The 15,753-nt window shown below is 35.1% G+C and overlaps 1 protein-coding gene across 2 annotated transcripts in view; it reads left to right on the top strand.

Moving 5' to 3' along the window:
• Positions 1 to 15,532, top strand: part of LOC148941105 (BPTF-associated chromatin complex component 1-like) — a 28,967-nt gene extending 13,435 nt beyond the window's left edge. For both annotated transcript variants that reach the window (XM_089103982.1, XM_089103981.1), the window contains exons 2-4: positions 2,216 to 2,316; positions 3,568 to 3,669; positions 15,242 to 15,532. In XM_089103982.1, coding sequence (XP_088960108.1) covers positions 2,216 to 2,316; positions 3,568 to 3,669; positions 15,242 to 15,464 — 426 coding nt within the window. In that variant the 3' untranslated portion in view covers positions 15,465 to 15,532. The remainder of the gene's footprint in view (positions 1 to 2,215; positions 2,317 to 3,567; positions 3,670 to 15,241) is intronic.
• Positions 15,533 to 15,753: the final 221 nt, after the last annotated feature.

Genomic DNA, 15,753 nt, shown 5'->3' with positions numbered 1-15,753 from the left:
TACCAACTCTTTCAAGAATAGTATTGACAAGTTTTTTAGCGAAAGTAAAATTTTATAGAGGATGAAAGCCTTTTTGTTGTAGTATATTATTATTATTATTATTATTAATTTCAAGCAGAAATCAACCTAGTTTTGAATCTGTGAATTAAGCCAAACGGGTAAAATTTGCCAGAAGCAAAATGGGGAAGAGCAGTATGCTTTTTTTTTACGTTGAGAGTAAATGGTCTTAAGGCTCTGGTCCAACTTTGCTTAATTACCAATTGGACTTATGAGATTACAGGTATTAAAAAAATATTTTCATGTGTGTGAGTAACGGATCAAAACTAATAGAACAATTAGTCTGGTCTCTAATTTTGTTTATATTTTAATTTGCATTGTATAAATCAATTATAGTTTTTTATATTATACTTAATTTTTGTTTGGCCCCTACTTTAACAGTGCTTCTAGCATCCTAACAAAAGCTGTTTGTTAATAATTCATGTTGGCAAAGCTAACAGAAAAATGTTGGTTAAATTACTAAAGACTTCTTTAACAAGTATCAAATTTGCTATACCATCAAATTTTTGACAAGCAAAAACAAAACTTTGCGAATTTTTCCATTTGAGTAATAACTACCGTAAACTCTTAGTTTTTAATGTTTTATTACATTTTTGTTCATAAGTTTAAAATCTGGTATATAGTCTTTCTGCATTTGAATTTTCTATAACAATTGATTATAAAATTTATGATTTTTGGATATCGTCCACAATTATTACCTTACTGCTTTTCTAGTGAACATTTCTGTGTTGATAAGTAGCTGATAATTGCTAATAGATATTGTAAAAGAACGAAAAGGTTTTAGTATGCCTTACCATTGGCTTGTTTTGTGAGTTTTGACGTAATAATTTTAAGAAAAGTTTTTCCTTCATATAGACAAAAGTTTTTCCTTCAGTTTTTCTTTCATAAAAGTTTTTCCTTCAGATAGAAGTGAGGAATTTGATGATCATCTTAGTCCTTAAATCTCTGATCAAAGTATAAGGAACTTTGATGTTACGAAAAAAAGGCCTGGATTATAATATCAACCTGCAAATTGTATTTAAAATTGTGTTCAAGAGACAAAGAAGTGCAAGTTCTTAGCCAGTTGATTAACCCCAAATACTTATGATGCCTTACCTAAAAGTCTTAAGTTTAAGAAAGAGACTTGAATTAAGTGTCAGGGGCTTATTAGGAATTTATTTTAGTTAATCAGACTACAAAATAATTCAATCTCAAGGCTGGAAATGGCTCCTCTGAAAGTAACAAGTTGAAACTTTTAATTAAGACTAAGCGTTCAGCATGAAAATATAGTTTTACTAAAAATTTGGATTGGTATCCTTTAATCATGACAGCTTTAGAATGTGTTGTCTGATTTTTAGAATAATTGACCCTCCCCCCCCCCCAAAAAAAATGCAGGTCAGCAAGTAGCTCAAATCCTAAATTGATTGGTTGTATTACAAACACCAAGAGATATTGACATATAATGCTATGATCGCGATGTTTTCTTTTTTCATTTCCTACTTGACAAAAGCCAAAAGCCTGCAAAGTTAGAAAATAATCAAGTGCTTTGATGCGTAAAATCTGAAAAGGAAATCAAATTATCAATGTAGGTTAACTTTGTTTCCAAACAGCTCCAATATAGGAGAAAGTAAAAGTTGTTCTCCCTGGTATGTCATGAATAACAATAACAAAAAAGTTTACTGTTTTGAGATTCCTTATCTACCTGTTCGTTAACTATGGAAGGGAAGATGCAGATGGGCCTTCTCTTCCTGGAAAGTATTAGATACTGTGGCCTAAAATATATTTTAGTCTGTCTTTTGACTTCCCCGTCCCAGTTTCGGAATTACAAAAAACGCATCAAAAAATCTCTTTATATTCATTTTTGGGACTTGCTTTACGAGTTGGACAAACATTTTGGGGGAGGGGGGTTCAAACCTCCTCTGGATACGGCCTTGCTTGTAAGGCTGGGATGTGTGTCTCCCGAGTTATAATCAACTATTGTTTTAAATCAGCACAGTTCTAATGAATTTTTCTTGTAAGCAAACCTACATAGAAATAATCTGGAACATACATTTATGGCATAAAATCTTTAAATGGTTATTAAGTTGACAATATTTCATGTATCGCCTCTATATACTTCCAGTACACTTTCTGTATATATGTGAAATGTAGAAGGTTTCAGTTGTATTTTTCCTTCAAGGTAGGCGAAATTTTTTCAGCTGCTGGTTTCGCTTTCTCAGAATTAGCCAAGCTGACAATGCATCTCCACCCATCAACAAATCCAGAATCACAAACAACAAAGTAAGTATGTTTTATTTAAAGAATACAAAACAACTAGCAAGAGAGGAAACTGAAGCTTTTCTCAAAGAAAAAAAAAACAAACACGCTTTGCCATCTCACATTGCCAAGCAAAATTCCAAAGATAATTATTGAAACTTAAAGAAAATATCAGTTGCAAATATTTTTGGCTGAACCCCATTTTACCAGAGAAGGGCAAAATAGCTATAATTATACATATTTTTTTTTACCTATCTTAGTCAATATACCTATTACTGGTATGTTTTTTTTTCAGGGGCGGACACAGATTTTATATTTAGGGGGCGTACAAAAGTCTTGGCCTCCCTGTGGATATTATCCATTCTTCTACCCCTGTAATAAGTGCAATTTTCAATCTTCTTTGGGCACTTGTTTCTTTGCCTCCTACCCTACTGGATCCACCCCTGCTCAGGGTTGCCACCTGTACCACCTGAGCTGTGGCTAATGTACAGGAGCAGTAATTCCTTGGATATATCCTATTTTGGTACTTCATGACACGTCCAAGCCACGGCCTTGGTGGCTCTTTCGAACTACGCCTGAGCTTCTCATACTACCATAATTTAAGATTTTTCCCGTTTGTAATCAGTGCCAAGTAGATTCAAGCTCTACTTAGGATCTTACGTTACGTAAGTTTAAGTTGCTCAATGGAGTAGTCGTAGCACGAATTTTAAGTGGAGTAGTTAGTAAATTTTGAAATAATTTTGAAAAATTTTGAAATAAACGAGTAAGCTTTTCCTAGATAGAACAGACCTTGAATCTCCATTCCATGTTTATAATTCCTGAAGAGTTTGCTAATGTTGATTGCAATGTTTTTCGAAGAGGTCTTTTGGATTTTTACGTTAGCCAAGTCTACGTTTGCCTACAACTTGTCTATCTGTTAAAGTTTATGCTAAAAGCGGCCTAACTTAACCACTAACATAACATAAGATAACATAAGCAATTTGACAAGCACTTAAAGCGGTTTGTTGGTAAGGAGTTGTATTTGCAATTTATCTCTAATCGCTTGCCAAAAATGATCTTAAATAATTTTGCTAAAAAATGTCTATCATATCGAGTTTTTTTTAATCCCCTGTTTTTTAATTAGTTAATTCGTCATTGCCAACCCGGGCATCCTAAGTTTTCATTTCGATCCCTAAGCTGTCACAATTATTCTTAATTAGAATGAAAACGTCTTGTGCTTTTTTGTCATGTATATAATTTTCATCTTTTCAATTTGTTTTATTTTTGCATTTTCAGTGTGAGATGGAGTGAAGACGAAATAAACATGCTTCATGATGCTGTTTCAAAATTTGGCAGAGATCTAGAGTTGATTAGTGGCCGTATTAGGGAAAGAGCAACGTAAGTGTACGATCACAATATAGACCAAATGACTGATTCAATTACAAGCTTTCCGAATTCAGTCGAAAAGAAACATTCATGCTGGAAATCTTCAATGAAAGATTGAACTGAAATTCAGTTCAATTCAGTTGGAAGACTTGTACTAACACAGCTTTGTTAAATCTATAATTCTGTTTCTGTTGAGCAGGGGCGTAATTTGCTATGGGGCAGGGGGGGACTGCCCCCTCCAGACCCAAGTTTGCTCCCCTAGACCCCAACCCCACCCCCCCTCCCAGCTGAAATTTAGTTTCTGCAAAAAATGTTGTCAAAATTAAGTTAAGCCTGCGTTATTCAAGTATCCAAAGAAACAGGATAGTTTTCTTTAGTAGGCCTATATCTTTGCCTTTATGGTAATATATGACTCATTTTTCAGTTTTCTTTGTCATTTTCACTTGCTTTGGGAAAATTGGCTTAAACTGTGCCCTCCGCCCCCCTGGATTTAGACGAAACAACAGCGCCCCTGCTGTTGAGCTGTTCCATTAAACCCACAATTGGCAGATTGTCAAAGATTGTTCTTTTTGGCCAACCGTCTAGGCCTAAACGGAAAGCAGGTCGACCGCGGTTGGGAGGATGTCATAAAGACAGATTCATAAAGAAGAATGGGAACCTCCTGGGAGGGTGTAAATAGGGAAGCTTTGAATAGATTGGGATGGAGGAGGAGCGTGCATAGCTCTGTTGGCCTCAAGCGGCTTGGTGCTGCAGTGAGTTGTTGCTATTAGTAGTATTAGTATTCCATTAAAAGTTTCTTAACTGAAATTTTTTACCTTCATTTCAAAAATATGATTTTTAATTTAATATTGAAAGTAGAGAACTAACATATTAGAGACAAAAGTGATTAAAGAAATTTTCTTTGTGGAAGTTTTGCTAGACTTCTTTCTAGTCAATATGACGTAATTTTAGCTTCTATTTTTTGTCAGAGGATATATCCAGGTTGTAGCGGTAGCTAGCAACCTAGTAAAAGATGATCACGTCCAATGTTAAGAAATATAGAAACCCATAACTCCTAAAAAAAGAGTCAGATCGAAACAAAGAGTACACCTTTAGAACCGCCTCGTCCGAAAACCCCTATATAGGAAACTTTCTGTCCCTTGGCTTGAACAGCAAGGGAAACAAATTGGCTTGAAAATCAAGAAAAGTGGCAGCTACTACAGCATTCTGCCTAAACGGTATCTTTTTTTTTCCACAGATAGCTTGGCACTGGAACATCGTAGAGAGTTGTTCAATGACTCATTTTAAAGGAAATTAATTGGGTTAAAAATCTTTTGTAATTCAAACAAATTATTTTTAGAATTGAATCAATTTTTTTACGAAAAACTGCATATTTCATGTTAAAGATTGATCAATGACCTCATAATTTTATTACAGTAAAGAACAAACTTCCAGCCCATAGTAACTAAAATAAGATTATAATTTCATATTAAAGATTGATGAATGATGTCATAATCGTAGGTTGTAGCCAGGTCATCTCTTGAGGGTAGTTTGATGAGAGCTGGTAAGTTATCAGTAACCCTCTTGATGAGAGTAGAGTTTCGAAGTGGCTAATAATTCTTATATACTACTAGGTAACGTTAAACTCTCAATCAAGTGGATATTTATTGTCAGGTATCAATAAAGGAAGTGGCTCTTGGTTTTTGAATTCTCTTTAAAACTATATAATTGTTTACGCCAAAACTCACCATTTTGTTTTATACTTTTTTTTGAGAATGTGAAAGATAGGGTTTTACGTGTACTATATGCAAAAGAATCGTCCCTTAAATATGACGCTAGCTCACAAACAGATCAGAAGAGAGAGAAAGCGAGCGAGAGAGAGAGAGAGGGAAGGAGGAGGGTAATTCTAGACGAAAAGCCTAACGACTAGAGAGAATCTGGCGCTAGCTCACAAATAGAGAAGAAAAAGTATCTTAAGAGGAGATTTGTTGGAATTTAATTACGATCTAATAAGTAAATTTTGTCACTAGTGGTTCAAGTAGGAAAACTAGTATGTTGACCAATATAAAAGATATGTCGTAGTACATTAAGCGCATATTCTATGAAGTCACTTTAATTTTGTCACTAGTGGTTCAAGTAGGAAAACTAGTATGTTGACCAATATAAAAAATATGTCGTAGTACATTAAGCGCATATTCTATGAAGTCACTTTAATTTTGTCACTAGTGGTTCAAGTAGGAAAACTAGTATGTTGACCAATATAAAAGATATGTCGTAGTACATTAAGCGCATATTCTATGAAGTCACTTTAATTTTTTCACTAGTGGTTCAAGTAGGAAAACTAGTATGTTGACCAATATAAAAGATTTGTCGTAGTACATTAAGCGCATATTCTATGAAGTCACTTTAATTTTGTCACTAGTGGTTCAAGTAGGAAAACTAGTATGTTGACCAATATAAAAGATATGTCGTAGTACATTAAGCGCATATTCTATGAAGTCACTTTAATTTAAAGTCAGGTCAGACGGTATAAACATCATAGCGGTGGGAAATCTATGACGTAGTTTTCCGTATGTAAGACGCCAACAAGTAATAGAAGACTACATTTGATTTTTTTTAATATCAAAGAATGATTGATTGGGGAGAAGCAACAGATATGCAAGAGCAAGAACTTGCTCTACAGGTTAAAAACGTGATCATTGACCGTAACAAGGCTACTGAACAGAATGAGGATCCAGAAGAAACTGAAAATATATATCTAACCAAAAGGTGTAGACGTCGAATCAGAAAGAAAAGAACGGAACTCCTTCATAAAGCGTTAAACACGTCAGGAGCACAAAACGTCATTGAACAGGATATTAAAACTCCTGGAGGTAGAGGAATATCTACGGTCAGTAGTGGCACAGGAAGGTCCAAGTTTAACAGAGGTAGAGAAAGTTGTGACTTTAACAGAGGAAGCGGAAGGTCCGAAGCTGCAAATTTGCAAGAGCAAGAACTTGCTTGACAGGTTAAAAACGTGATCATTGACCGTAACAAGGCTACTGAACATAATGAGGATCCAGAAGAAACTGAAAATATATCGATATATCTAACCAAAAGGTGTAGACGTCGAATCAGAAAGAAAAGAACGGAACTCCTTCATAAAGCGTTAAACACGTCAGGAGCACAAAACGTCATTGAACAGGATATTAAAACTCCTGGAGGTAGAGGAATATCTACGGTCAGTAGTGGCACAGGAAGGTCCAACTTTAACAGAGGTAGAGAAAGTTCTGACTTTAACAGAAGAAGCGGAAGGTCCGAAGCTGCATATTTGCAAGAGCAAGAACTTGCTTGACAGGTTAAAAACGTGATCATTGACCGTAACAAGGCTACTGAACAGAATGAGGATCCAGAAGAACAGAATGAGGATCAGTTTTTGAAGAAGTCAAAGAAAACAGTTGCCAAACAAAACGGATTTGTTTTGTTTCAAGAAGAAAGCTCCTGTTCATTCTTTGCTTAGCATTCTTTCGAAGGACACTGAATTCAGCCTGGCCTTATTTTCAGCAACAGCAACCTTATAAGAAAATCGAAATATATTTTCTTGTGATTATTATCTCTTCTAATCAGCAGTTGTACTAAACCAATTCTGCTCAAGTCATCCTCAGGGCTATACTGTGGTGTTTATCCTCCCCATAGTATAGTGCAGACGGTTTGATATCATCTATTTTCCCTTCTTGTTTTGGTTTTATTTTTGTGTTTAAAGCTTTTTCCATTAGGCAATGATTAGAAGTCCTCCAAAAAAAAAGTCCCCCCAGATCCCAAATCAAATTCCAGTGAAAGTGTCATAGTGAAAGATACCCATCCTGGCTGGTCAAGCACCCTATCTCAAAGTTCTAATGATAGCTCCAATTCGGAGAATAAGACAATGATAAGTGTAGGGTCTAATGTAACCATAAATGATGATAATGGGTTTCAAGAGGTCCTCTCAAGAATTTCTAAAAAAAGTAAAAAAATCTCCCCAATTAATAGAATTTCCCCTCTCCCTGCCCAATATCCTCCCTCCAAAAACTAAGGAAATTACCTTAAAATTACTCCCACTACCCCCTTTAAAAGAAAAAAGATGACTGCAATATGAGTTGCAATTTTTAAATTGCTAAAATCAATATTCTCTCTTAATATTAACCATGATGGATCTCTGCTAATAGCTGTAGAAGATCAGAAATCAGCAGATACAATAATTAACCTTGAATCCCTTCTGAATAACCCAATTATTGCATCTAATTGGAACCCAAAACGATCACCAACAAAAATAGTAGTTTATAATGTTCCCCCAGAGATATCTACTCAGGAGTTAAAAGAAGGCCTTTCAGATAGGGTTGGAAACACAATCCCAGTTGAGTATGTTACACAACTTTGAAAAACCAACTCTAATTGCCTAAAAACTAGTAGATACTTCTTATTCACACTGAAGGATAAAATTGATATCCCAGAAAAATTATTCCTATTTGGGCAAATCAAACCACACAAGGAATACAAACCTAAGCCTTTTCAGTGTCAGAAGTGTTTCAAACTGGGACACACAACAAACAAATGCAATGAAATTCTCCAAGAGTGTAGTAATTGTAAATCTTTCCATCCTAAAGAGCTGACAACTTGCAACAACACCCAGCCTACATGCATCAATTGCAAAGGCCCACATGAATCTACAAATAAATCATTATGCCCTGCATACAAGAAAAGAGCTCTAACACTCCAAATATCAACAGAGAAGGCCATCCCATACCCCTTTGCAGCAATGGAAGCAAATGCTGCCCAACAATACCAAATACATCCTGTAATGAAACCAACCAAACCCCCCGAGTCAACTGTCCCCAATGCATCAAGCACGCTATATCAAACACCATCTTTTAGTCCACCTAGCTGAAATCCCTATCAGAAGGAATCATCAAGCCACTAAACCTTCTGTTCTAGTGAGATGAGGTCGGTCTGGCCCTCCCTCCCAACAAAAAACAAACCAGAAAAACTACCAGGAATCAATCCCTTAACCAACAACAAGGATGCACTAACAAAAATGCAATCCCCAAATATATGCTTATTCATTCTAAACTGTAATGCAGTTCAGGCCATGAACATACATCAACTACAGAAAACAAAAACTATTGCAGAATTGGCAAAAATCTACATCCCAGATGATATGCTCATTCAAGCGAAAAAAGATCTTGCTTTACTCTTAACAAAGCTGAACATTGATACACAGTTATATGAAGAATAAATCAACAACACAACATTTATCAATACTCCAATGGAATGTAAGATCACTCACAGAAAATAAGCTAAATGAACTAATATCATTTATGAATAATAATTCAATTAATATTGCCTGCCTCCAGGAAACTCATTTAACCCAAAATCAACAAATTAAGTCTCTGGGATATACTATCCTGAGAAAGGATAGATCTTCAGAGAGAAAAGGAGGTGGTGTAGCTTTATTAGTTAATAATAATATAAAATTTTGTGGCATCAAATTTCCAGATTTTGAAAATGATGTTGATGTAATTGGTATAAGTGTTTGGCTGAATAATTTAAAAACCTACATAATAAGCTTTTATAACCCTAATGGCCAAACTACAGATGCCAAGGATTTCTTTAATTATATAAATAATTCTAATATGTTAAAAAATATCATTATTTGTGGTGATTTCAATGCCCACAGCCTTTTGTGGGGGAATAAACCAGCAAATAAAGCTGGTAAATTTATTGAGCATATGACTTCAAATAATAATGAATTAGTTGTTGCTACCCCTCCAAACCTGAATACTTATTTCAACCCCAAAAGTGGCAATTTCTCCACAATTGACCTACAAATTGTGTCTTTAGATTTTTTGAACAAAATTTACATAAATAAAATTGATAGTCTATGTACAGACCACTTTGCTATAGTTTGCTCCCTAAATGAACCTGCTGAAACTTTATCTCATACATCCAAATATATCAACACTAAAGCAAATTGGTCTATTTTCCAAAATAAGCTAAATGATGAAATTACAAGTTTCACCCAAAGTTCATGCATTTCTAACACAACAGTTGACACACATGCTGAAGCGTTGACATCTTTACTAATAAATACAGCTAATCATGCTATCCCCAGGACAACACCTAAGAAAACATTCCCTAAACAAATTCCTAAAGCATGGTGGACAAATGAGTGCCTAAATAAATGGAGGATAAAAAAGGCAGCTAGGACAGAATTCATAAAAAAACCAACACCTACTACATATTTAAAAAAATTACAAGCAGAATCTAATCTAAAAAGGACTATAATAGATGCTAAATATAAATACTGGAATAATTTTGCAAATAATCTCTCCAGAGAAACAAATGAGCCAATTATACATAAAGTCATAAGCCACATATGTGGGAAAAAGACTTCTCCCAACCCACTCCTGTATGAGATTATACATAATAATACCCATTATGACAATGATAATGAAAAGGCTAACCTATTTGCAACTCTTTTTGTTAATAACCTAACATCAAATAATCAAAGCAAACTGTCCACAATTCCTATGAACCCTAGTTACCAACCACGCCCAGGATCCGAGTACATAACTAATCCATTTTCAATCCAGGAATTGAATAATGCAATACATCATATTAGGTCCAAAACTAGCAGTAGCTATGACAATATACACCCTACATGGATAAAGAATCTCACACCTTCATACAAACAAGAATTGCTAAATTGTTATAATCACGCTTGGGCATCTTCTAGGTTCCCCAATATATGGAATAGTTCGTCCCTCCTACCAATCCTAAAGAAAAATAAACCAAAAGATAACCCTGAGTCTTATAGGCCCAGAATGATTACACCTGTGATGGGGAAAATAATGGAGAAAATGATTTATCACAGACTCCTCTGGTTTGTTGAGAAAAATAATCTGATCCCACACAGTCAAACTGGATTCAGGAAATACCACTCCTCAACAGATGCTTTCATTTTGCTAACAAATGCAATAAATGAATCTTTCTCAAAAAATTATATCCTAGTGGCAGCTTTCCTAGATTTTGAAGGAGCTTATGACAATGTGAACCACCAAATCCTTTTAAATAAACTTGCAAACCTTGGAGTACCTCCTAAGGTAGTATCCTTTATTAAATCCTTCATAGAAGTGCGAAGTTTCATTGTTTGTGTTGGTTCAGCCTCTTCACCCCAAAAGACAATATCCAAAGGCCTACCTCAGGGAGCAGTCCTCAGTTGCCTCCTTTTTGCCCTATATCTCTGGGACATGAACCTACCCCACACGAATCTACAATATGCTGATGATCTGGTGCTATGGTCATCTGGCAACACCTTTCAGATAGCACAGTCAAATCTGCAAAAGTCACTTTTCCAGTTTGAAAAATTCTCTCAACATTCAGATTTACCCATTGCACCCACCAAGTCAAAAATAATCCAATTTCACCGGAAGCGAAACCATGTTAATGCAAAACTAACTCTAAATAAAACAACTATTCCAGAAGATAATAATATTAATTACCTAGGTCTCATGCTTGACCAAAAACTTAATTTCCACCTCCACATTTCAAACACAATAAAAAAATGTTATAGAAAAGCAAATATACTAAAAAGACTTCTTTCCACACCCTGGGGTTGTAAGGAGAAAACCTTACTCCAGTTTTATAAATCACATATAAGACCCCATATTGACTATGGGCTCATTGTCTATGGTGCATGTGCAAAGACCCAGATGCAAAAAATTGAAACAACACAAAATGATATAATACGTCTCATATTTGGTCTTAGGAAACCCACAAGCACCAAGTTACTGCTTATGGAGAGTGGATTAACAACAATAAGGGAGAGACGTAGTTTACTCTTGATAAAACATCTTACAAAAATTGAATCAAATAGCTCACACACATTACATAATAGGTTATGAAATCTAGCCATGTATAGAGGTATTGCAGATGAGTATGCCAATATTCAAAAGAAGTTCCATGTACCAGCAAAGTCTATTGTACCTACTTTCCCCCAATCCCTTCCTTGGACTTGGTCATTTCCCATAATAAATACTGAATTTTCAAAATGGAATAAAGATTTAACCCCCATTGCTTTTGTCCAGAAAAAATTTGCAGAACTTAATACAATTACTTATAAAAATCACTTCCAAATATTTGGTGATGGGTAAAAATTGAATGAGAAGGTCGCAAGTGGTGTTTTCCTTCATCACATGAAAATTGCACTGTGAGAGACGTTATTTAATAATTTATCTATAATGTCTGCTGAGTAAATGCCATAATAATGGTATTAGAACACCTTAAGCAAAACCAACGTTTGATTGATAATTTTAATAATATTATCATCTATTCCGACTCTTTATCAAGCCTTGAGTTGCTGGCCTCAGCTCCTCAATATAAGTTGGACATTGACACTTATCATTGTCTCAGTATTATTGATAATCTTGCTTCAAGTGGCATAAAAACGTACTTTCAGTACATTCCTAGCCACTCTGGCATAAGTGGTAATCCTCAGGTTGATGAAATAGCAAAAAATGCTATAAATATTGACCAGCCAAGTGGGAGACCAATCCCAATTAGAGATATTTACCGATGGAGGCTATCAGATATTAATTTTAATAAGATTAATCCTATCCTTTCCCCCTTTCCCAATAAGTATCTTTCTAAAATTTATCATAGAATTCGTTCTGGAACAAATGGACTAAATTTCCTTGCATTCTCATATAAGCTTTCTAATTCAAGTGGTTCAATTCCCCTGTCCCCTCTTTGCAGGCAGTGTAATATGAATAATGAAACAATTGACCATTGCCTATTTGAATGTAATATGCTGACGTCTGCACAACATACCTTGCTTTGTAAACTGTTAAAATACTTCAAACACCACAAAATCCAACTATCAGCCAAGAGCCTAGCCAACTATACCTGCACACAGAGCATAGAAATCAACATCTATCATCTTATATTTGAACTCCTAGAGTCGAAAGATCTGCTGAAAGATATCTGAATATATTTAATAAATATGAGGCAATCAAGCCAGTAGCTCTGTAGCCCTCAGAGTGAAGCAAAAGGAAAAGGGCTAAATAGTTATACTGAAAAGCCCGCCTGCTGTTAAATAGAAGAAGAAGAAGAAGAGCAAGAACTTGCTTGACAGGTTAAAAACGTGATCATTGACCGTAACAAGGCTACTGAACAGAATGAGGATCCAGAAGAAACTGAAAATATATCGATATATCTAACCAAAAGGTGTAGACGTCGAATCAGAAAGAAAAGAAAAGAACTCCTTCATAAAGCGTTAAACACGTCAGGAGCACAAAACGTCATTGAACAGGATATTAAAACTCCTGGAGGTAGAGGAATATCTACGGTCAGTAGTGGCACAGGAAGGTCCAACTTTAACAGAGGTAGAGAAAGTTCTGACTTTAACAGAAGAAGCGGAAGGTCCGAAGCTGCAGATTTGCAAGAGCAAGAACTTGCTTGACAGGTTAAAAACGTGATCATTGACCGTAACAAGGCTACTGAACATAATGAGGATCCAGAAGAAACTGAAAATATATCGATATATCTAACCAAAAGGTGTAGACGTCGAATCAGAAAGAAAAGAACGGAACTCCTTCATAATGCGTTAAACACGTCAGGAGCACAAAACGCCATTGAACAGGATATTAAAACTCCTGGAGGTAGAGGAATATCTACTGTCAGAAGTGGCACAAGAAGGTCTAACTTTTACAGAGGAAGCGGATGGTCAGATTTTAACTGAAGTATATTAGATTTTAACAGAGGCCGAGGGAAGGCAGAGTTTAGCAGAGGGAGCGAAGGGCTACCGATTTTAACAGCGCCAGGGGAAGGCCATATTCTAACAGAGGAAGAAATTCGTACGATGCCAAAGTAAATAATTTTCTCGATAGAGGCTGAAGAAATGGAGAATTCAACAAAGGAAGAGCGATTGGTTATAGTAGGAGCGCAGATGAGGAGAATGAGGGAGGGAGACGTAGCTACAATAGAGAAGGTTCCCACCCCACCGATGCACATAAATTCCTTGGCAGAAGCAGAGGAACTAGAGACTTCAACAGAGGCAGAGAAAGACAAGATTTTAAAAGTGATAGAGGAAGCAGCCATATTTGGGTCGAGGAAGAGTTTAATCAGGAATGATGAGCATGGAAACACTTCCAACACATTCATCATTATTAGGGTTGGCTTTTTGGGATAAAACACGAGGGACAAATATTATGATGAAAAAGACTGTGATTTGTTGTAATATAGTTGTTTAAAGGAATTAAAGTTTACAGTAAGAAAAATAAGATTTGTAATATTTTTAACCATTTAACAACACCGGAACAGTTCCAGCCTTTTATTCCCAAATTTCCTCGTTAGGGCATTTGTTGGGGTATATGTGTCAAATATACATATACAAGTACGAACATATAATCGTATTGTTTCCATTTGAGAACATGAAACTATCTGTTACCCGCCTAATACTTCAGCATTAGAGCATTGTTTTAATTTTTTGCAAAGGAAAATAACTTATAAAGGAATTAAACACTAAAAAGTAAACATTACAAAAAAGCAAAGAATTGTTACATGTATGTTTTATCTTCCCAAAAAGTGACATCACCATCTTTGATCTTTGTCATTTCAATGACAACAATTTAAACTCATTAGAGTAATAAACTACAACTAAACTAGTAAATAAACTATATAATAATATAAATAAACTATATAAATACACTGTTAATAGTAATAAAAGTAAACTCATGTTTACTCTTTTTAAATATCAGGAGACCATGCGTTAAATTGATTTGGGGTTTTTTAACATATAATCAGGGCATTTTCACCCGACCAAGAAGACCTCAATGAAGACAACAAAATTGGTTGTATCGAATTATAGCGCCTACTTATGGACTAAGGAGTTTTGTATCCGAAGTTTTATTCAGTCGGAGTTTCGTATCCTCCGACGGGCTTGAACTTACTTTTAAGTTTATCAATTTAGACAAAAATAGGTTGAACCAGTTTGTGACCCAAGAGAATCTGAAGTTTTGGCCTAATCGGCTTGCAGGCTACAGGGCATGTAGACTGGGCAATACAGATGTCCACGAAGACAAAACTTGTCCAAGACGACAACTTTCGTGTATATTTTTGTTTTTTAGGCTAGTTTTCCTCTTTTTTCTGTAGGAAAAAAATTTTGAAATGTAAAGCCGAAACGATTTGTCTTTTTATTTTATTTACTGTCTCAATATCAACTTTTACTGATTAAATGTATATATTTCTGTATTTTCGCTTTATTTATCAATAATGACATCAATTAAATATAATTTAAGATTAATTTAATATTCTTGAGACATAACTCATAATACTAATTAATGCTAATTAATCAAAAGGTTCTTGGAGATGTAGAAGGTTCCGGGGATTTTCTGGTTCTATGTGCACCAGACATAGCTAGAGCTTTTGATTCGTGTATTTTGTCCAGATTTTGGTAGAAGCTTTCAAGAGAGGGGTTGACTTCTCAGTTATAAAGTTTCTTCGATACATGTATGAACATCTTCGTGCCAAAATGAAGTGCGGTTCAGAGATTTTTAATTTACTTTATCTAATCCATTTGTTTTGTTTTCAGAGTACAAAGTAAAGCTATAATGCGGAAGAAACAATATGAAGCTTCTGGTTTAAGTCAAAATGTTCCCCAGAAATCTGTTCCCCTTGTTGGGCACACGGTGTCGCATCACCCTACGAATAATCAAAGGAATGTAACTCTTAATATGTTAAATGCCTCTGAGGGTGATGTGGACGTGGATGATATGAAGTTTGAAACTGTCGAATCGGAAGTTATAACCACGTAAAGACTGTTCCACTATATATATTCTTTTGTAATCTTTATAATTAAAATTCAAGGTTTTTAAACATGCAAGGAACTTTACGTTTTAAGAGAATTTTCCAAAAATCTAATTTTTTTTTATAAACAAATGCTGGTGACTTCATTAAAAAGTAGGAAATCAAACAGTTCGGGGCAACGAACTGTAAGTAAGGAGCGACCCGGCTCAATAGTAACCGAAACTCTAAAAAAAGGAATTTTGATACCAATAGATACACCAAAAGAATCAAATTTTAATGCTGATTTTAAATATATAA

This window comes from Artemia sp. Qi Xiang Cuo, chromosome 18 (assembly GCF_049724085.1).
Source record: "Artemia sp. Qi Xiang Cuo chromosome 18, ASM4972408v1, whole genome shotgun sequence".
In the NCBI taxonomy this organism is placed as follows: domain Eukaryota; kingdom Metazoa; phylum Arthropoda; class Branchiopoda; order Anostraca; family Artemiidae; genus Artemia; species Artemia sp. Qi Xiang Cuo.
Note: the sequence above shows the minus strand (reverse complement) of the source record. Positions and strands in the feature narration are given on the sequence as shown.